This window comes from Drosophila persimilis, unplaced genomic scaffold, assembly GCF_003286085.1.
Source record: "Drosophila persimilis strain 14011-0111.01,24,50 unplaced genomic scaffold, DperRS2 tig00003933-arrow-pilon, whole genome shotgun sequence".
Taxonomy (NCBI): Eukaryota; Metazoa; Arthropoda; class Insecta; order Diptera; family Drosophilidae; genus Drosophila; species Drosophila persimilis.
The window spans coordinates 2,756,025-2,778,823 of NW_020825706.1; the positions used below are offsets into that span (position 1 = coordinate 2,756,025).

Consider the following 22,799-nt stretch of genomic DNA (forward strand, 5'->3'; position numbering starts at 1 on the left):
GTTGCAGCCCAAATCGGTGGCGACACGACACCCAAGAAGCAGCAACACAAAAAGTGTCAATTGACAATGAAACCGAGAATTCTCCTCGCCGAGGCAAGCAGGACATAAAATCCTTGAGTGAGTGAGGAGTCTCGGCTTTCGGTTAACGATTTGGCCATTTGGCCAAGCACTTTCCATCCATCCATCCGCTGGATATCCCAGCAGATACACCAGAAGGATACTACCCCAGGACACTCGAGTGAATGCGCAATGCCAACTATTTTTCGGCTATGGGGGGGTGGGGAGGGGGCACTTGAAACTTGAAGGAAACTTGAGCGAAATCATCCTCCCATTTCCATGCTCATTCCTTCGGGGATATTTGATGTAAAAGTTTTTGTGTGGCAGGCTCCTCTCTCCCAGTGGAGCCTTCAATCTTCCAGGAGTTCCACTTAATTGAAATGTTTCCATTCCATCGGCCAACTCCTACCCGATTACACCAACCAACATCCAACATCCAACATCCCACAGAATTAATTGAAAGACCAGCGAGAAGGAGGAGCAAAAGTTTCTTCCAACCAAAAAGATGATCAATGATTACAGAGGAGGAGAAAGCGGAGCAGCAGGAGGAGGCGGAGGAGGAGGATTAGGAGAAAGAGCTTTCATATGTACGACACACATACACACATGAAAATGTGCCGAAACTAAAGAAGTTTTGCGGTGGGGAAAAGTACAAGAAAGATACAAGTTTTCCAAGTGGGAAAAAGTCAGAATTTCATTGTGGGGTTTTCTTGGATTTTCGAAGCATCCTCCTCGATGGAAAATGCCTACAGTCCCTCGGAAATTACGAAGGAAAACCACTCTACTATATCTGATCAAATATTTGATAAGGAAACACGGATTTTCCAGTAGAAAAATAGTTGAATTATGTTTTTGTATCTCTTCCTTTTTTTATAATTGTGTAAGTTTTTATTTTTTTAAGTCTCGTTTTTTTTAAATTTTTTTTTATTTAAAGCTGAAATGGAAAATCGAAAATTAGTTCCATATTTTTGTGTAATATATTTTTAATATAAGCCCAAAATTAATTAAAATACAATTTTTTTCGATATTTGTTTTTTATATTTGAATTTAATTATTATTGGTATTTCATAAGTCCCTGTTTTTTACTTAAAAATTTAAAATCAATTCAATTAGTTTTAAATCTCTTGTTTTTTTATTTAAAGTTAAAATTAAAAATCGAAAATTAGTTCCATATTTTTATATAATATATTATTTAAATTTAAAAAAATTAAATTGATATTTTTTTCAATATTTGTTTTTTATATTTGAGTTTTGTTAAATTCGCGGTTAAAACCTTTAATATTTGTAAATTATATATTTTTAATCAAAAATATAAAATTAATTGAACTATTATTTTTCTTTTGCTACTTAAAAACCTTAAAAATTACTTGTAATAAAAAAAATAAAAAATGATCATTCACTAATTTCCATCTCAATTTTAAATCGTTAAAATAAACTATCTTTTCTGGCTCTATTCTGTCTCTATTCTGCAAAAGCTTAAATATATTTTTAACCAATTTGCCAGAGTGACATGCAACTTTTTGTGGAGGGGGCGGGGCTGAGGGGGCATGCCACACTTACTGCTAGCGGAATGCCGAACCAACAGTAAAATGCACTTTGACAGGCGGACGGCTGGCGCGGCTTAGCGTTTGCACCATTTTTAGGCAATTATTTACTGTGGCAGCCACACAAACACACAAACACACAGGCAACAAACAGCAGACAGCAGATGCAAACAGAAGCACAGATACAGATACCAAAGAGGGCGAAAGAGAGAGAGGGAGGCACGGGGCACGCGGCACATGCGAAAGCCCTGAAAGCTTATCTTGACAGCCATTAAATGGCCGCAAAGCAGCGCATGTGAATATGTGATTTATGTGTATGCGAAAAAAGAGTGTAACTGTATCTGTATCTGTATCTGTGTGTTTAGTATCTGTGTGCTGGGGGGCTGCGTGCGTGTGCATTTTTAAAAGGGAATCAAACGGTGGACGACTTCTAATCGCGCGCTTATCGCGTGTATGCCATGGACTACTGCCACGCCCACTCGTACACCGCCCCCTTAGCCCCCACTCTTCTCTCTGTGCCCTGCCATGCCAGTGGTCTATCATTTTTATCGCCTTCGGGGGGTCTACTATTTCGTTTATTGACCCATTCTGGACGGGGCCAGAGGTACAATTTGTTAACGTTAGCCATAAATCCCATCCCCCATCCCCCCATCCCAACTTCCCCCCCTCGTAGAAGCAACCAATTTTCATGCAAGTTAATTTCCAGTTAAAGTTCAGATTTCCCTTCCCATACGCGCCACCCTTTTGATAGATGATTCCCCCCTCCTCTTTGGGGCTAAAAATAGAAGGCAGAGAGCACCCACACACACTCCGCCAGAGATGCTCCTTCGGCTGGCTTTCATTAATATTTTTGCCAGTACAAACAATGTATTGACATTTCAATTAATTATGTGAGCATGGGAGCAGGGAGGGAGGAAGGGAGGAAGGGAGGTAGGCTGGGAGTGGGAGAGGGAGAGGGAGGCAGGATAGAGTGTATTGGACGCAAGCAAGCCGTGACCTTTTGGTGGCTCTAGTCTCCTGTCAGGCGCAGCCTTTGAGAGACGGGAAAAGTTCAAGCTCTGACATTTGCGAGATGTGCAAAAAAAGTTTCTTGTTGCGAAAATGTCAATGGAAAGTAAACAAGAAGGGGGTGGGGAAAAGAGGGTAACAGGTTTAGGCAGCATTGTGGATGCTCTAAAGAAGATTGGAAGAGTTTGAAAAGGTTTGGAAAAGTTAAAGAATGTTTCTTAGGATTTTTTCAATTAAAATTTCCAGAGGAACAAAAGTTCTATTATCAATTCTTTAATAAAGGTTTTATAAGCATTGTAGGGTATATGTATTATGTTTTAAAAGCATTGAGGATGCTCTAGGAATGATTTTGAAAGGTTTTGGATGCTCTTGTTAGAGACTCAGCCTCGAAGGTTGTAGAAGCACCAAGACACGTTTTACAAGCGTTTTTTTTAGCGTTTTCGCATCGTTGTTGCAGCGTTTTTTGCAGCGCTATTCAATCTGTTAGGTTTTAGAAGCATATAAGATGCTCTAGGAATGGTTTTGAAGTGGTTTTGGATGCTCTTGTTAGGGACTGAGCATCAAAGGTTTTGATGAAAAAGCACTAAGCACTAAGACGTGTTTTACGAGCGTTTTTTGCAGCGTTTTTTGCAGCGTTTTTTGCTGCGTTTCTACAGATATTAGGTTCTATAAGCATTTAACATGCACTTGGATGGGTTTTTGAACGGCTTTAGATGCCCCGAAGTGTATGCAATAGCTAAGAACTGAGTCTGCACTCCCTTCAAATTTTAAAAGTTACTCAAAAAAACACAAATATTTAGAACCAAAGAATTTAAAATTTAATTAAATGATTAAATTAAATTTCTAAAATCTTAAATATAATTGAAATGAAATTTCCCCTCCCGTCATTCCATCTCTGGAATGTATCTCTGGTAAAACTCTTAGAACACCTCTCTCTCCCACTCTCTCTCTTGCTCTTTATATCTCTCGCTGCTATGCAAACGCACTTTGACCTTTTGCATACACACCTTTGCTTCAGTTCTCTTGCTGGGTATTGCTTGGCTGTCAGTACGCTTTTCTTTTTCCAATTTTAACTTTTCCCCGAAATGTCATCAGCGGCGACGGCGACGGCGACGGCGGTGGCGGTGGCCATTGTGGTCTTTTCCGGCTTGAACTGAATTCAATGTTTATCTGAGGAAATCTTTCTCTCTCTCTCTCGCTCTGTTAAAGTCAAGTCAAAAGTCTGGTCTCCTCCGCCTTGCCACACCGGAGAGAGGAGGCGAGGTGAGAGCTTTATGCAAATCCTAGCACACAGACACACACACACACACACACACACACACACACAGAGAAAGAGGTCCTAAACGCAAAATGCTACTAAGCCCACTTACTTACAATTTAGCAAAGAAAATAAAAACCAAAGAGAGAGCGAGCACACACAGAGAGAGAAAGAGAGAAAGAGAGAAAAAAATCATATTGCGAAAAACGAGAGTGTAAAATTCTTTATTTTTTTGCATAGTACAACCCATAAAAACGAAGGGGGGGTTGGGGGAGGGGGAGGGGGAAGGAATAAAACAACAAGCAACAGCGGCAGCAACATCAACAGCAACAGCAACAACAAAAACTGAATCCCAGAGCTTTATGGCACGCACACAGACACACACTCGTATAACACTTGACTTTATTCGCAAGTGCCTTAATAGTGTGCGTGTGTATCTGTGTGTGGACTACTTTCTGCGTTCTGTGCGGGCGTTCGGCACAAAATCCAATCAACATAACGAGCTACAAGCGCCGCTGAGCGCCCTGGCATAAAAACGCAAAAAAAAATACATATGTACATATGTACATGTACACAAGTGTATGTGTGTGTGTGTGTAGTGGGTGTGCGTGTGTGTGATTGTGGGAACACTGAAAGAAATTATGTTGCAAGGGGATAAGGCCCCTTAAGCCCAGCCCAAAAAAAATGAATGGAATCCCCTCTGGAATAATCTTTTCAAAATTGTGATTGAAGGAACTTATGTTCGTTGGGGATTTTGGTATAACAAAAATATATATGAATAAATGCGAAATAAATCTGATAGATTGCTGCTCCAAGTGGATGCTGAATCCTTTGGAATAAATCTTGGAATTTCATGAAAATTTGGGTATAAATCGGAAAAAGGTTTCGACATGTTCCACTGAGACTTAACTTTTATTTGTTTCAATTATGGTAGTCCAGGCCCCATAATCAATCTTTAAATCGTTTCGTGCCACAGTTTTGCCATTCCGTTCATTCAACTTGTGGCAACAACAGGGGCCAAAAACCAAGGCGGCTCAAAACCAGCGGCTGACTAACAGAATTCCTGTTGTCGTTGTTGTTGTTGTTGTTGTTTTTTCTGTGCGGGGGCCAAAAAGTGTGTCGACGACACCACACTCTCACGCACAAACAAATGAAATAAAAGTAAACCCATTTACACCACACACAGGGTGATAGAGGGGGACGGGGGTGGGGGCGGTTGGAGCTTTTGGCGCCAACTGCTTTGGCAAGCTGCAAATGTGGGACATTTGGCAGTCGCATTCGCATTGTTAACTTTCTTTGACAGCGGGCCAAAAACACACAAACAACAAACACAACAAAAAATAAGGGACCTCCTAGGGTCCATGTCCTCCTCTCTTGCAGTGCAATCGTTGGGTCTCGTTGTTTCTTTTTTCTTCTGCTTATTATACTCTCTTTGTACCACCCCCGCTGGGGCTTATGATTTTGATTGGGATACAAATACACCATAAAGGCGATTTATTCTGCTGAGGAATCAAGTTTTATTCGTATTTTTGCTGCAGTCCAAAGATCGGCTTGAGTAGGTTCGAACCACCCTGAAATGACACACTAACAGACACCCGAGTATCATTGTCTATCGAGAGAGCGAGTTAGCAATAAAGAACACAGATTAAAGAAGGCAGAACCTTCTGCTTGAAAATATCATCCAAACGCACATTTCCTTATCGGCAAGATCAGCACCGCGGCGCGCCGGCAGAATTGCAATGTCAATTGCAGCAACACTTTTTCATAGTCTCTTTCCACCGTCACCTTCGCCTTTCGATGCTTACCAGGCAGCGGAGTAGCTGCGCCATAAAGTATTGTGTTTATTTGTGTGTGTAGGCCCATAAAGTATCACATTTGTTTGTATTTTGCGCAGCGGCAGCAGAATTGCGATGCAAAAACGAATGAAAGGCAGAGGCTGAGGAACAGAAGCGGAATAAGTTATCACATTTATTTGTATTTTGCGCAGCGGCAGATCAGCGTCGCCAGAATTGCAATGCAAAAACAATTGTTCGGCTTTCGAGACTTGAACGAGCATGCAAGGCAGGGGCTGCGCCATAAATGTGATATTTGTTTGTATTTGTTCGCCTTTCGAGACATGAACCAACAGGCAAGGGTTTGCAAGGTAGAGGCTAAGGAATAACCGCAACAGATCGGCAGAATCACAATGTAAATAGCAAAAACAATTGTTTGTCTCTCTCTCTCTATGAAAAAACATGCAAGGCAGAGAACAGTCGCCCCATAAAGTATGCTGTTTGTTTCAAAAATAATTAATTCTACAGTGGCCCCATTAAATATGATATTTGCTTAGCAGATCAGCCGAAATAGAAACTAATATAAATTGCCATAACTATTTCATGCCTTTTAAGACACGAATGAACATGTCGGCAATGATCTTTGATTGAACCCGGCTCGATCAGACTCAATAAAGATCGTTGTTTCCTAGACTAGAGCCCTTGTTCTACACAACTCCCTCCCCCAAGAACCTAAGCCGTCGCTCCATAGTTTTCTTCACACATTTTGTTGCAATGCCAAAATCAATTTGTTTACAATCTCCAATGACAAAGAGCATTACTTGCTTTGCTTTTGCCCCAACACCCAACACCAAACTCCCTCCCCCACCCCCCACACAGAGATGGTGTTACGGTGTGGCCTTCTTTTTCTGGCCTTTCTTCTGTGGTGTATCTGTATCTGCAGCTATGGCCACAAAACTACAGCCAGTGGGTGTCCGTGTATTTATGGGTTGAAAATTGCAGTCACAGCAGCAGCAAATTAACACAGCACGAAACGAATCGAATGCCCAGCGCCAGCCCCACCCCCACCCCCAACCCCAGCCCCAATCCAGTCCCAGCCGCAGCCACAGCCTACTGTTTGCAGCCTGTTGCCATTCCATATTCCATTCTGATGCCCATTGTGTGTGTGTGCGCTGCATGCCCCTTTCAACAAATTGATTATTTGCATGGAGACCCTACAGCCTGCCGCCTGCCGCCTGCCGACTGCTGCTGGCCACAGGAGCCGCCTGCAACAACTATAATGGCACTCCACTCGGTCATGGCCACGGCAGATGTTCGTTCGTTCGTTCATTCGTTCTGCCTGTCTGTCTCTCTCTCTCTCTCTCTCTCTCTCTCTCTCTGAATGTGCGTCAGAAATGGGCGTGGCAGCCGCACGCACTTATCGCCCATGCAACAGCAGCAGCAGCAGCAGGATCCCAACGGCCACTGGAGTGAAGAGAAAAATGCTTATAAAAGGATTAATTCGATTCCAATATACGCACACAGACGCACCCAGCACATCCTCACTATCCTAGCATTCAGCATTTCCACATTTTCCATTTTCCATTTGCCATTCGGTATTCGGTATTCAGGCTTGGCTCTCTTTTGGTCGGCAGGCAGATAGCAGCCGGGTATATTGCCAGTCATTGTGTGGAGCATTGTTTTAAATGCCCCCAAACCAAAATGATTGTTGCACAAATGAAACGAAGAGCAATGAATGTCTGCGAGTGTGGTTGGGGTATGCCTCGAAAGGGTATCAAAGAAGGGCATAACGAATGGAGAGTGCAGGCCAGTCCCCAAAACCCAGAAATATTTATGCAAACTTCCCTGGCTTCCCTAACTTTTGTTGTTGATCGTTTAAACTTTCCAACTTTCTCCACACACATTTATGAATCCCCAAACGTTCGAGTCTTAATCCCCAATGATTAGAGCATCTCGGGCCTGGCCAGAATTTTTCCCGAAGCCTTAATGAAGGCCCTCCGCTCTATGGCTGTCTACCGAAACAGATTAAAGCTTCATTATTGGTGTGGCAAAACGTTTTCAATTTTCAATTTGGAGAATCAAGCGCCAGTATTAATTGAATTTATAGCCACACACACACACACACACACACACACGGCCTGGAGACACAGCCACAGATGGAGACAGAGCCACAGATAGAGACGGAGACAGAGACGGAGACGGAGACAGAGACAGAGATAGAGATAGAGAGAGTGTGGAAGGATACACACGAACGTTGTTGCATAGATTGAATTGCATTTCAGGTGATGCCAGGGCACAGATTGGCCAAAATGGCATGTTAATTGGTCTAAATTTGATTTCCAATTTAATGTCACACGCCTCACACAAGTGCCACAGGCCCCGGCAGGCTGTGGGGCGTATCGATATCATTATCAAATTAGTTAATATTTCTCTCGCCGTCTTGCATTTCAGAGGCCACACACCAGGAGGCGGAGGAGCACACACAGCAGCACCAGCAGCAGTAGGAGGGACACACCGAGGCCTAGCCATGGGCAGTGGACACTATTTCTGGGCGATTTTCTACTTTGCCAGCCTCTGCAGTGCTTCACTGTAAGTACAGTAGAGCCCCCGCTCACCATCCTCCCTCCACACAGATACACTCTCATACAGTAGCTGCAAATAGTAAACGCTTCTTCATCGGATTTTTTTTCCACCGCTTTAATAATTTGCGTAGCACTACTTCGGCCTTTATCTGGCATTCGCGTGGCTCTGTTGTACGACAGCACTTGGGTCCCCGGGAAAGTGGATTTCCAAAAATGTAATTTGCATACAATTCTCATTAATTTTTTGGGCCCAAACAGAAGCAGAGCCAGGCCCGTAAATACTCGTTGAAAATCGGTTAATGCCCCTCCACTTGAGGGCTGAAGTAGTCGTGTAGTTTATGCCTCTTCATCCACTTTACACAGACACACACAGACACAAAGACACACAAACACTCTCATTAAAATGTAATTAAATCTTCGTGTAATATTTTTGTCGGAGCATAAATTTTGGAATTATTTACGCTCAAGTCGAGGCCAGAGTCAGCAGAAAATACGCATCCATCTATGTGACTTTGGTTTCTTCTTCTGATAAGTGCGACAGTGTATAATACTCTATCTCTCTCTGATTCCGCCACTGATTTGTACATAACAAAAAAAAAAATAATAATAATAAATGCTGTATGAAGCTTTTCTTTCCAAAAATATTCAACATAAAATTCAAGAACCAATTTGCTGATCAAATTATACCGTTCGTACGTTATCCCCATATCCTGATTTCAGAGCAAATAATGCCAAAATAAATTTCCGAGAAAAGGAGAAAAAAGTCTTAGATCAAATTTTAGGTGCAGGCAAATACGACGCCCGTATACGACCATCCGGAATCAATGGCACAGGTGAGAATACCCCTAACATAGCACCGCTACCCTTAATTTGGAGTTTTGTGTTTTTGTTTTTCTTTTTTTAAAAGCGTTTCCTTTTCCGTTTCAAGTGCTCTCAAAAAACCTATGATATTTAGTGTTAGACTTACAACAAATCAAAAACGAAATCGATATCGAAATCGAATCGAAACGAAATTCTAGCGATAATCTAAGTAACTAAATTAGTCTAGTATGCCCGTTCAGTTGTCGGAGCTTAGTTAAGTTATAAATTCACTAATTTTGCAAAATGTTGTCGATAAACTCACAATTTAAACCCAAACTTTATGCCAGATGGTCCCGCCATAGTCAGAATCAATCTATTCGTTCGAAGTATTATGACGATTAGTGATATCAAAATGGTAAGTCCCTCTCATGCACGGAGAACAACCCAGAAAGAATGAACGAAGCCGTACAGAATTTGAAAATTGGTTAGAGATTCGACAAAAATCCCCCACCCCACACCTCCTCTAAGCTCTATCTCCATCTGTGTCTCTGTCTCTATATTTATCTCTGCCACATCTCATCTAGAACTGCTCTTGCCTCACACAAACACACCCAAAAACACCCACACACACACACACCAAGTTTTCTTTTTGCGCTATATCCAATATGTCCACATCACACATTGCGTTTGATTTTAGCCACTGTTTTTTTGGTGGCAGTTTTTTGTACAAGTCTTACTGTACTTTGCCCTGTATGTACGTTATCCTTTACGTTCCCGTTGTGCTACTGGGTGCTCTAGAGTCCCGCCAGCAGCAGTCAATCGTTTGTTTGTTTGTTTTGTTCATGCGTTTCTTTCTGAGTTCAAGCTACATGAAACTATTGGCGGGCGGGCTGATAAACAAACAAAAAAGACCAATTATAGCCCATTTTTCGGCTCATCAGAAAACGAATAATAAGATGTACCATACTTTTAGGAAGCTTGATATAAAAGACACTAACACACCGCAAACAAAAGTGTTGCCTGCTTTTCAGAGGCCTCAACATAAAGGAGTTTGCATATATCGTTGCCTACTTTTGGAAGGGGTCCGAACATCAAGAAGTCTTTTCACAAAACGTTGCCTACTTTTGGAGGGGTCGCATCATAAATAAGTTTTTGCAAAAAGTGCTGCCTACTTTTGGAGGGGGTCTTCTATTGCTGGCTACTTTCAATTAAAATGTTGTCCTCTACCCCGCTCACCTTTTTTGCATATGTACGTGTTTTTTCCATTAATACAATTTATTGAACATTTAAAATCGATTACGCCCAACGATTCCCCCCCGCGAATTACGAATCGTTGCCAGAGTTCATGTTTTTTGCCGTTAATTTAATTATGATTAAATTTTTTTGATTTCCATTTTCCAGTTCATTTTGTATTGACTTTTGCCACAGCAGCAGCAGCAGCAGCAATAGCAATGACATCCAATGACATCATTAATAATGTAAAAGCATCATAAATATTTGCAAAACTAGCACACACACCAACGCTCTCACACACAAATAAATATGACAAATATCCATAGCCGAGTATAATACACATTTATATCTACCCTTAAAGTTCGATTAATAATAAAACTATTAAGGCATATCAATTAGCAACACACTGAATTTCCATTTGTATTTTTGTTCATTTTCACAAACATAAACACCACACCAACATCACCAACCACACCATCCCCCTCGAAGGTCACAAACCACCGCCACCGCCATAGACAAAGCAAAACAAAAGCAATTCTAGTATTAGCTTAACTTAGCCTAAAACAGCAGCAAAAATAGCTTTAATTTCTTTGTATCTTTAGAATGTAAGAGAGAAAAACAAAGCACCAAAAGAAAAGACAAGCAAATCGGGCCCAGCTGCTCCGTAACGAGCTCCATGGCCTTTTTCTTCTTGGCCAACAGAGAGGCGGCACGCGACTCGATGGTTTTTGGTTCTCCATTGGGACTATTAGCGCGGGCTAGTATTTTTATATATTTTTCATTTCTTTTTCTTGTGTTTTCCAACACCAGATATTTTTCCAACACTAATTTTCTTGTATTTCCACAAAAAATAAAACTCTATTCAAGTTTCAAGGGCCGGCCGCCTAAGTAAAAGTGTTGCTTGCTTTTGGGAGGCCGCTCATAAAAAATATACAAACAGCATTGCCTGCTTTTGTGGGCCGCCCATAAAGAATCTACAGAAATTATTGCCTGCTTTTCGGGGGCAGAGGCCTCGTTTCTTTTCGGTTCATTTTTTAAGTGATTTTTCTTGCGGAGCAGCAGTTGTTGTTTATAAATTAAAAAAAAAAAACAAAAACGTATTGTCCATATGTATCGTCTACCCTCCAGATGGTCCCGCCGTTGTGCGCGTCAACATATTCGTACGAAGTATATCGAAAATCGATGATGTGACTATGGTAAGTGCCCCCCACGCCGTGTGTAATCCTCCAACAACAACTATTTGCAAATCTTAGGACCCTCTTTGACATTCTGTTCTACTCCCATCCTTCTCTTCGTGTGACGCGTGCTAGGGCTGTTGTTGTTGTTCTTGTATTCCGCTCTATTTCTCTCTTAGGAACACCACAGAAAAATAATAATATTCTAAAATACATATAAATATTAAATTCTTTATCTATTTATAATACATATTAAAAGAACTATGTTTGACTATCGATGTGATTAAATGATTTATCGTCCATTGATGATGATTTATTTCCATTTTGTACAATTTTCGCCTTTAGTTTTTTTTTCCGAAAGTTTTTTAGCAAAATTCTCTGGCATTTGTTTTTGTTTTCCATTTGCATTTTTACAAATTAGAAAGTTTTTCTTCCGTTTGCATTGGTAATTGAATTAGTATTTCCTTCTTTTCTTCATTATAAAAATAAAAAAACAAAACAAAAAACATGTAAAAAATAACAAAAACAAAACAAAATGTCTTTTTGGATCTCTTTCCTGTACACATCTCTCGCTATCTCCTTCTGTCACTCACTAGCTGTCTCTATCTCTCTCTCTCTCTCTCTATCTCTCTCTGTCTGTCTATTGCTATCTCTTTTAATTTTTAACAAGAAAACTTAAACTTATCCCTAGATTAAAAACTACTTTCTACAGCTCTCTCTCTCTCTGTCTCTATCTATCTGTAAAAAAAAATCTATTAAAAATCGTATTCTTAAATTTTTATTAATAAATTAATATTGAATTAATCAATCGTAACCGAATTTAATTAATCATTTAAAAATGCGACCTACTGATGTGCCTTTTTGGAGGATTCAATTTTGAAAAATACCGTTGCCAACAAATTTTCAAATTTACGTAAATTTATTTATAATTTTCATGCTGCTATTCGTATGTACAAAATATTTAGTGGAACATTGAAAATGAAAACGTGAAAATGTGTGTTCTTGTTTTTGTCGATGTGTGTGCTTATGTGTATGTGTGTGTCGTTCCCCCACCCCCCGTACCCCACTTCACCACTCAAAAAAGTAATCCAATGGAAAATAGTTTTTCCTTGGTTTTTTGTTTTGGTTTTCACCCTCTCTAAAAATCAGTACCGTAATTGAAAATGCCATGAAAAACCATACACTATTTCATACCATAAATAAAAAATAAATATAGAAGCTACAACTAAAAATCCAATTAGCAAGCAACTAAAAATTCAGCAAAAACCAGAAAGAAAACAAAAAATACAACAACATACGTATAACATAGAGAATATTTCATTTTTCAAAATGAGATCCATGCAGACATTTTTCCCCATTCGAAAACGACTATTTTTTGGGTTTAAAATTCAATTCAATTTTGATTTTCTTGATTAGTTTCATTTCTGTTTGGTTTTCCTTTGATTTTCCATAACATTTCGCGCACACACATGAAAAAAAAAAATATATATTTATAAATAGATATGTATGCAGTTTGTAAGACTCGAAAGTTAGTTAGTAAGTACGATTAAGGTTCCAACTAAGTTCAGGTCGGATGTGGGATGATCGATGATGATTGATGATGATGGATTCTTGTAGCTAATTTGGCCACAATGGTGAAGGTGAACATGTTCCTGCGATCCATATCGAAGATTGATGATTACAAAATGGTGAGTCCGCCTCCGAAAAGGATCGAGCACAGCTACAGCTACACAGCTACACAACCACAAAACTACAACACACACAACCCCAAAAGCCGCTTAATTTCTCTCACCTTTCGCTGTGCGTGTCAATGTGTGTGTATCCGTGGATATAAGGTGTCATCCAATATGGAATATCTGTACATTTAATTGTAAACTATATAATTATTGTATAAACTACTGGTCGTGTATATGTATCTCTCTTTTATTGTACAGAAAATATTTATGGTTTGTCTTTATTGCGTTTCTCTCGAATCAGAGGCTCTCCCGCTTAAGCGCTTTCGTGCCTCTCTCTCTCTCTCTCTCTCTCTTCCAAATCACCGCCAAAACGCCACAAGCCGATGTCACCTGGCCTCTCAAATGCAAGCTATACCAGCGAAAGTACAACTAAAACCTACGTCTAAGTCTTAGCTATAGTTTAAGCCTAAATTTAAGTGAGAAAAAACCAACCAGCCACCAAAAACCACAGATACAGCCACCGCCATTCACCTTAAACCACCTTTGAAACCCACAAGAAATACCCGACGCTCTCATTCAGTTTCATTTTCCTTCTGTTTCGGTTTTCATTTCAATTCAAAAATAGGTTTGTGATGCCAGAAAGTGGACCGCAAAAAAGCAAAGAAATACAGAAAAGTGTCCCCAATAATTATTCATTTTTTGTATACACTTTTCCCAATCGAAAAGGGAATACAATTTTGGTTAGTTTTACGACAGAAGTGGTAATAGGCTCTCATTAGGGTTTTCCATAATCGTTTTCTGTTTCAGAGTCCCCCAATTTTTGTGTTCTAAATGTTCCTCCATCCTTTGATGTGTGGTGTATTTTTCATCACTTTTTGGCATGAATAATTCCAGTTATTCCTTAGGAAAGATGTACCGCATGAAACGTTCAATTTTAAGTTAGATTTTAAGCAAAAAAAAATACAAAAATTCATTTTTTTATATCTTTTTTAAGGAATGTTTTAGATATATAAATGTCTATGAATCTACTTAGTTTTAAGATGCCTTTGCTTTTGTCCTTTTTCACGCCGCTTGCCACCTCCTCTTAATGCTTGTTGTTTTTGCCTGCCTTTTGCCTGTGCAACACGTTGCATGCCCTGCATTTTGTTGCATTATGAAATATTTACTAGACATCAGACATGAAACAAAAAAAGCTGAGGAATATATATGCTATATAACTAATATACATGACAACCAAAAAAAAAACCCCCCAAAAAATTTCGCCAATGCCTTGCTCTCGCCTTTTTCATATTCCAACAAAAAAAAAAAGAAATAAAGAAAGAAAAACCATTTTTTGCTTAAAGAAAACCCCCCAATCAAGTTAAATTAAATGAAAATGAAATTGAAAAACTCCTCCTCTCGAAAACACACAAAGAAAATTCCCATTGAAATTTGCATTGTAGTTGAAAATTGAATTGAACCGAAAATTGCCCCTGTTTTATTTCCTTTACTAATGAGAGTTTTTCTTCGACGCGTCCCCAACCCCCACCGCCTTCGATTATCGTTCGCCCTGCAGGAGTACAGTGTGCAGTTAACATTCCGAGAGCAATGGACGGATGAGCGTCTGAAGTTCGACGATATTCAGGGTAAGTGTTGCGAAAAATACTATAAAATACTAGAAAATACCGGAAAATACTAGAAAATACCGAAAAATGCTTGAACAGAACAAATATACCATAAAATAGTAGAAAAATACCAGAAAAAAGGAAAGCCCTTTACTATAAAAACAAAAAAAAATACTAATACATATATTACAAATAAAAAAATTAAAAAATTACTGTAAACTCTATCAGAACCGTAGAAATACCAGACAGTGCTTTTAATACCGCAAATTCTAGAAAAAAAAAGAATTAGAAAAATACCAGAAAACAATATAAAAATACCCTAAAATATTAGAAAAAGATAAATACTAATATTGAAAAATACTAGATAAAAAATAGAAATATGAAATACTGGAAAATACCACACAAATTTAGGAAAAAAACCGTAGAAAAATACAAGATAATACTAGAGGCTATTCAAAAATGAAAAAATGAGCTAAATTCTTTATCTTTTTTTTAATCTTTAATCTGCAATGTGTAATCTAGAGTCTTAACCTATTTTTCGTTTGTTTGTATCCGATCTTTCTCAAAAGGTCGGCTCAAATACCTCACACTGACGGAGGCGAACCGAGTCTGGATGCCGGATCTTTTCTTCTCAAACGAGAAGGAGGGACATTTTCACAACATAATCATGCCCAATGTGTATATACGCATTTTTCCCAACGGTTCAGTTCTGTACAGTATACGTATCTCGCTGACATTGGCTTGTCCAATGAATCTCAAACTATATCCATTGGATAGACAAATATGTTCATTGAGAATGGCCAGTTGTAAGTGTTGAAACGATACAGTATCCAACGGGCCAACTAACAACTAACACCAAACATTCCATACACCCAATCCAACAGATGGCTGGACCACAAATGATTTGGTGTTCCTTTGGAAGGAGGGTGATCCTGTGCAGGTCGTTAAGAATTTACACCTACCTCGCTTCACTTTGGAGAAGTTTTTGACTGATTACTGTAACAGTAAAACCAACACGGGTACGTTTCTGTTCCTCCTCCTCCTGTTCGCTCCTTCGAAACAGCGTTTTCTTGGTCTCTACTTCTACTCTACCTCTACCTCTACCTCTACGCTACTCTACTCGCCTATGTATCTATGTATCTAACTATCTTTTGCGTAGCTTGTTTTTCGTTGTTGCTGCATGCCATTTAACCTTTTCAGTAAATGTATTATAAACAGCCTCATAACCACTTCATAGCACACATTTCCATATCGTTCTGCTGTCGAGAATCCCGAATCGAAGCTCATAAGCAGCAAGCTTTTACGACCCACACACACACACACTTGCCCCCCAAGTCGTGGTAGTCGCATTTAGATACACTTTCAGGAACACAGATACCAATTTTTACCTTGCTGTTTTTTATGAGCACATGCGCGCGCTTTTTCCCCCCGTAAATGTTTGCAACTATTCAGGAAGCAGGAGGGCAGGAGGCCAGGAGGGCAAAAGAGCACGGAGAGTAACGGAAGAAGTAATGTAAGAAGGAAAAATGTACGACAAAAGCCGTAAGGAAAGTAAATTAATCGAGGAAATTGTGTGCAACGTTGTTTAAACTTTGCACAAAGAGACATCGAAGATGATTCCCCAACGAAGACGATGATGATGACGATGATTATGTGTAGGTGAATGCAAACAACGAATCGAATTCAAAAAGATTCTTTTTCGTACAAGTTCTGGGTAAAACTACTGTTTGTGTGCCTCAGTCAGCGCATATTGGCATAAGGTGCAAATACAAGCAGAGGATGGATTCATTTGCATTTGTTTACCCAAGTATTTTCGGTATTTATTTAAGGAAAAGCTGCACCTTAAACGCCTCAACCGTTAGAGTAGCATTTAGAGGAAGTTCCTTTAGAAATTCATACGCAATCAGTGCCACCCCCCATCCCCCCAGCCCCATCATTTCCCAACCCTAAATACATAGTTATTTCAAAGGTACATACTAGAGTGCCCTGCATGAGCTCCAGTTGTTTTTAAATCAGGGTTTAAAAGTGATTTAAATCAACTAAAATTCGTTTGCAGGTCTGTAACATTGCTTAAAAATATATGAGCACTAGGGACAGAAATTATCTTAATGAACGAGGGAAAAGTTCTCATTTAACACACACAGAAAAATATCATACTTGTTGGGGCTAATCACCGCCTGGCCAAGCACCTGCATGTTCTTTCACGTCTCGAAAGGCATAAGCCTACTTTATGGGGCTACTGTGGGACCAAATATCACGCTTTATGGCGCGGCTATTCCTCAGCCTCAGCCTCTGCCCTGCAATTGTTTTTGCATTGGATTCTGCCGACGCTGATCTGCTGCTGCGCAAAATAAAAAAAGCCTCTGCCTCTGCCTTGCAAACCCTTGCATATTCGCTCATGTCTCGAAAGGCGAACATATCGAAACAAATATCATACTTCATGGCGCGGCTCTGCCTTGCATTCGTTTATGCATCGCAATTCTGCCGACGCTGATCTGCCGCTGCGCAAAATACAAACAAATGTGATACTTTACGGGGCTACACACAAATAAACACAATACTTTAAAGGCGAAGGTGACGGTGGAAAGAGACTATGAAAAAGTGTTGCTGCAATTTATAAGGCAATTCTGCCGGCGCTGATCTTGCAGATAAGGAAATGTGCATTTGTGGTTTTTTTTCGTTTTCTCTAAAGGCGACGAGGGTGTGAGGGGTTCCGAGTATATTCGACTATTGTGTGATCATGCAGGGCTCTAGTACAAACCCAATTAAAACTGTCCCCTTCATTGTGTTAGCATGAGCCTGTATTTAACTCATTTTCTCCCTCATTTTAAGCTGAAAAAAAAAATGTATTCTCTAAGATATAAGATATACATACATATACTATATACTCGTACATTTATCAACATAGATGTTGCAGTAGTGTTGTTTGCTCTCTATCTCTCTCTGTCTGTCATTCTCTCGTGTTGAAACCTAGTTGCTCACATAAAGTTTATTAATTCTATATCTTCTATGAGCGTTTTTTGCGGAGTGAGAAATGTGTGAGAGCTCGTGGTTAAGGTGCAATCAGATAGAGGCGGCGCGGTTGCTTGGTTTGATTGATGAAAGAGTCCAGCCCGGCCAGCCCAAAAGAACCGAAATCGAAATCGAAACCAAAACCAAAGGCAGAACAGAAACAGAACCAAAGCCAAAAGCCACAGCGCAGTGCAAAATGTGTGCCAGGATGTGTGCAACGATATATATTTGTTCCAGAAATCCAGAACCAGAACCAGAACCGCACACGCTGCCCAGCAAACGCATACAAAAAAAAAAATACGATAAAGGGAACACACAGATACCATACACAGAGAGAAAATCAAATGAACTTAAACGACGAACAACAATGAAAAATTCCCAAAAAAAAAAAAAATTCATGGGAAAAATATGAGAATGTTTTCAAATAATAAAACACCTTTGTCTTGAAGAGTATGGAACGCATTTGCCAACAAATTAACGGAAATGAAGCATACAACAAAGGGGCGGGCATTGTCAGTGGGCCGTCCTGGGCGGGCGTGGCCGGAAGTGTAGGGAAAATGGAAATTCGAGCATCGAACGTCAAAAACTTCATTTCCGTTAAGATTTTTGTTGTGCAAAGAAAACAAGAAAAAAATATGTAGACAGAAAATTGAAATTTTGCTGTTGAAATACTTTTTGCCTATGATGCAATTTTTCATTTGATTTTATAATTTTCCACTCTCTGTGTGTCTCCTACCAGCTTTTCTGTTTTTGTTTTCTGTATATACACCCTCCCGTTTTCCCCCTCTGCCAATGCATTTTCTTTTACCTCCCCCACCCCGACCATTTTCTGTACAGACAAAACAAATCAAAATTCTTCTTCTCTAATAAATGTTTTATTTTTTGTTTTTGGGCAAAATTTTTTGAAAAGCAAATACACCATTTTTATGTTTCCTCTCCACTCCACTCTACTCTCTCTCTCTCTTTTAAAATCTCTAATTATTGTAAAATATATTGGATATCACTAAATAAACTATCTATCTGTCTGTGTGTACTATATGTGAAACAAAAAATACGAAAAATACTACGAAGACGTAAAGACATTTCCCTCCCAATTAGATTTTGAGTTTGACACAGTTTTATATACCTTGTATACTCATAGGTGAATACAGTTGCCTCAAAGTCGATCTACTATTCAAGCGAGAATTCTCATATTACTTAATACAAATTTATATACCATGCTGTATGTTGGTCATTGTATCATGGGTATCATTTTGGCTGGATCAAGGCGCAGTGCCAGCGCGTGTGTCATTGGGTGAGTACTCCACAAAAACAACAACAACAACAACACCACTAGACACATGTGTCTGCAACAGCGAACCAGCATTGAGAACGGTTCGATCCTGAGATCCTAAGCGATCAAACATGTTCGAGGCAACATCCAATACGAAGCCGAAGCCGAAGCCGAAGAAACACTTCCCGTATACTTCCAACATGTTTTATTGTAACTGTTTGATGTTCGATGTTCTCTTTCTCTCTCTGATCTACAAAATTATCTCTAATTTAATCGAATATCTAATCATATCCTTTGAATCTGTCACACAGGTGTCACCACTCTATTGACCATGGCAACACAAACATCGGGCATAAATGCATCACTGCCACCAGTATCCTATACGAAGGCGATTGATGTGTGGACCGGCGTCTGTTTGACCTTCGTGTTCGGGGCATTGCTTGAGTTTGCCTTAGTGAACTATGCATCCCGTTCAGGTTCGAATAAATCTAGTAATTGAGATTTGATATGCTTCTTAACAACCTTATAAATGTTAATTAATCGATGGTGTTTTTTCCTTTTTTTATACTACTATTTTTGACTGTTGCTTTTTATTGTAACTCGAGTGAAATAATACTACCAATACTACTACTACTACTACCCATAAAACATATACGTATAATATTCGTATGTATGTATATGTCTCTGCCGTTAAGTGTACATACAAGAACCAGTAACACAACCAACCTATCTGTCTATCGATTGACCTGAAGAAAACACAGAACCCTGTGACCTGAAGAATGAACACAACTCTGGGGCGCTTGAACTGACTCTCACACAAAACTCACACACTTTTCCTTCCACACACAACCAGGGCAGGAGCCGAATCTGAGCCGAAGCCCCCAACCCGCCCCTACATATGTGTCTATATATATATAGCCTTATATCTGAACAAAAAATGTTTAGTCGTAGAACTTTCGATATGTGTAATATTTTTTTGTTTACTTAATTTTCATCTTTTTGATATCTAACAACAACTACAATGATGTTCTACGTGTGAATCTATACTAATCCAAGTTTTCTGTTTTACTCTCTTACTTTCATTCCGCTCCCAAAAACCATCCATCCATCCATACATCAACCATCAATCCCTATACAATATACCCCATATACCCTATGATCCACCATCCACACACAAAAACTTCTGCAAAAATCCCACGAAAAAACGCGTTTGAAAAAAAAACACAACCCGATGAATTTTGCTTTCTGTTCGGTTCTTCGATGTTGTATCACAAAAAAATAAAACAAAAAAAATGCTTGTAAATAAAAACCAAATACTTTTTGTATTAACTATAAACAATGATGTGTGTGGTAAAAAAAAAAAAATAAAAATAAAATTTAATTTTAATTAATTTTTTCAAATTTCTTTGATGAAAACTTGTTTCGAATCGTTTAAACGTGTATTTTTCTGTATTGTGTGACTATCTCTCTCTGTTTTTCTCTTTCTGTCTGTCTCTGTCTCTTTCACTATTGCTGTTTAACTGTATAACTGTGTTCTTACTGTGCGTGTGTGTGTGTGTGTGTATTACAATGCATCTAAAACTGTAAAATGTAAAAAAAAACACCATCGAAAACAACTCGACATTCTTTTTGTGGAACATATAAATTCTTGTAAACATCTATTCATCACCACATGCAACATTATATATCCTACGATATGGTATATACGGATCGGGCCGCAGACATGCATAAGGAGAATATGAAAAAGAAGCGCCGAGATCTGGAGCAGGCCTCTCTGGACGCCGCTTCAGATCTGCTCGATACAGATAGCAATGCAACGTTCGCAATGGTACTTACCTCTTGATATACTATCCTCTTTATCTCGATTCTTTTTCTTTAGAGTAGGGGGGGAGGGGAAAAGCTAGAACTAGAACTGGAAACTACCAGAAACTAAAAGAAAATATAAGCTTGCAGCCTTGCACAAAAAATATCATAAAATACTAGAAAAATAGCAGAAAATAGAAGAAAAATTAAAAAACTATAAAATTTAAGCTTTAGGAAAGAAATACAATAGAATACCAGAAAATACTATCAAATTGAAAGAAAATACCAAAAAAAAATACCAGAAAATATACAGAAGAAATATAGAAAATTACTAGACGAATAGCAGAAGATCTTTGAAGGAATCAAAGAAAACCATACCATAAAATGTTAAGAAATGTCAGAAAATAAAAGTAAAGTTACAGAGAATACTGGGAAAATACCAGAAAATATAAAATAAAAATAAAAAATACCAGAACATCTCTGAAGAAACCAGAAAATACTAGAAAAATACCAGAAATACTATCAAATTAACAGAAAATACTAAAAAAAAACAGGAAATAAATATAATATATACATACACAAATACTAGACATATACCAGAAAATACTAGAAACAAACTATACCAGAAATTACCAGAAAAATACTAGGAAACACCGAAAAGTAACAAGAATCCTAGGAAAATAGCAGAAAACTCGCAAATCTGTTGCTTTAAGAGGAGTAACATCCGTCCGAGTCCGTTTTTAAAGATTTAGGATTGCTAGGAACCAACCTGGAAGATAGATATTTAATTTCTCATTAGATGAACTGTTTGTACCCAATCCCCAATTGGGGGTCTAATAGCAAGCCCCCCTCCAACCAGTAATTGCCATCATTTGTTTTTCCTTTTCGAAACAACAAACATCGAAACGTCGAATTGGCTAAAACGAAACAAATTGCTATGATAAAACTATTAAAACAACTATTTCCTTTTATATTTGCCTCTTTCTTTATTACCACCCGAAAAACCAACAACCAAAACTGTTTTCAAACGTGTACCACCACACCACAAATAAACAACAAAAACCAAACAAAATATATATGCAAAAACCTTGCACCGAATCATCGCAAAACCACCACTCGACCGGGAATTGAATTGGAAAAATTGCAATGAAAATTAAATCGAAAATTAAATAAAATTTACGCACATGCCAATGCGAATGCATTCAACACCACCCCGCCCCCTGAAACACCACCACCACCACCACCACCACCCACTGAACAACAAACCTGCTCGAACCAACCAAAAAAAAACCCATCGAACCACCATCGAACCACCATCGAACCCCTCATTTGTTTCATGTCAAACGGCATCGCAATTTCAACGCGGTGGCGGCCAACAGAAACCGCTAGTGCGCCATCCCGGCGATCCGCTGGCCCTCGAGAAGCGTCTCCAGTGCGAGGTGCATATGCAGGCACCCAAGCGACCCAATTGCTGCAAGACCTGGCTATCGAAATTCCCCACAAGGTAACTGAGATACATGGCATCGCCGCCCCCTACCCCCTGCCGCTGACAACCGGCCGGGCGGTAGGCAGTGGCGGGGTGCCTAGTAGATCTCTTGAAATATACTTTAGTTCTATCTGTGTGTTGTGCATATAGTAGTTGATGGATTTACTTTTTGATGTTGTGAACATGTGTACTACTACTATTCTCTATTATATTCTCTTTTCACTAACTCTTGTTGACTTTTTTGCTATCACATCAAACAAAAACCAAAACCAAAACAAAAACAACAACAATCTCTCAATACAGTCTCTCTCATTGATTCCGACTACTCCTGTGAAAAAAACACCCGAAAAATCTGCCGCTTGCTTGCCGTTTGTTAAACAACAACTTGAGTTCTTTTGCTCGCTGATCATTTTTGTTGCCAAAATTTTGAAGAAGAAAAAAAAAAGTGAAGTAAAAAAAAGAAAAGTTTTAAATTTAAAAAAAAAAATGTACAAAAATTAAAAAAAAAATATATA

General features: G+C 39.0%; 1 protein-coding gene across 11 annotated transcripts in view; it reads left to right on the plus strand.

Annotated features, from left to right (window-relative positions):
• The window catches only part of LOC6594557 (glutamate-gated chloride channel), a 41,678-nt gene that overhangs the window by 17,238 nt on the left and 1,641 nt on the right, over positions 1-22,799 (plus strand). For 2 of the 11 annotated variants that reach the window (XM_026994458.1, XM_026994455.1), the window contains exons 2-11: positions 8,091-8,228; positions 8,942-9,054; positions 9,370-9,437; positions 14,662-14,731; positions 15,280-15,516; positions 15,595-15,729; positions 18,864-19,016; positions 19,307-19,486; positions 20,717-20,823; positions 22,178-22,302. In XM_026994458.1, the coding sequence (XP_026850259.1) occupies positions 8,167-8,228; positions 8,942-9,054; positions 9,370-9,437; positions 14,662-14,731; positions 15,280-15,516; positions 15,595-15,729; positions 18,864-19,016; positions 19,307-19,486; positions 20,717-20,823; positions 22,178-22,302 (1,250 nt within the window). In that variant the 5' untranslated portion in view covers positions 8,091-8,166. Of the gene's footprint in view, positions 1-8,090; positions 8,229-8,941; positions 9,055-9,369; positions 9,438-11,383; positions 11,452-14,661; positions 14,732-15,279; positions 15,517-15,594; positions 15,730-18,863; positions 19,017-19,306; positions 20,345-20,716; positions 20,824-22,177; positions 22,303-22,799 lie in introns of those variants that run through there. The other 9 variants (XM_026994464.1, XM_026994462.1, XM_026994456.1 and 6 more) reach the window with 6 other exon arrangements.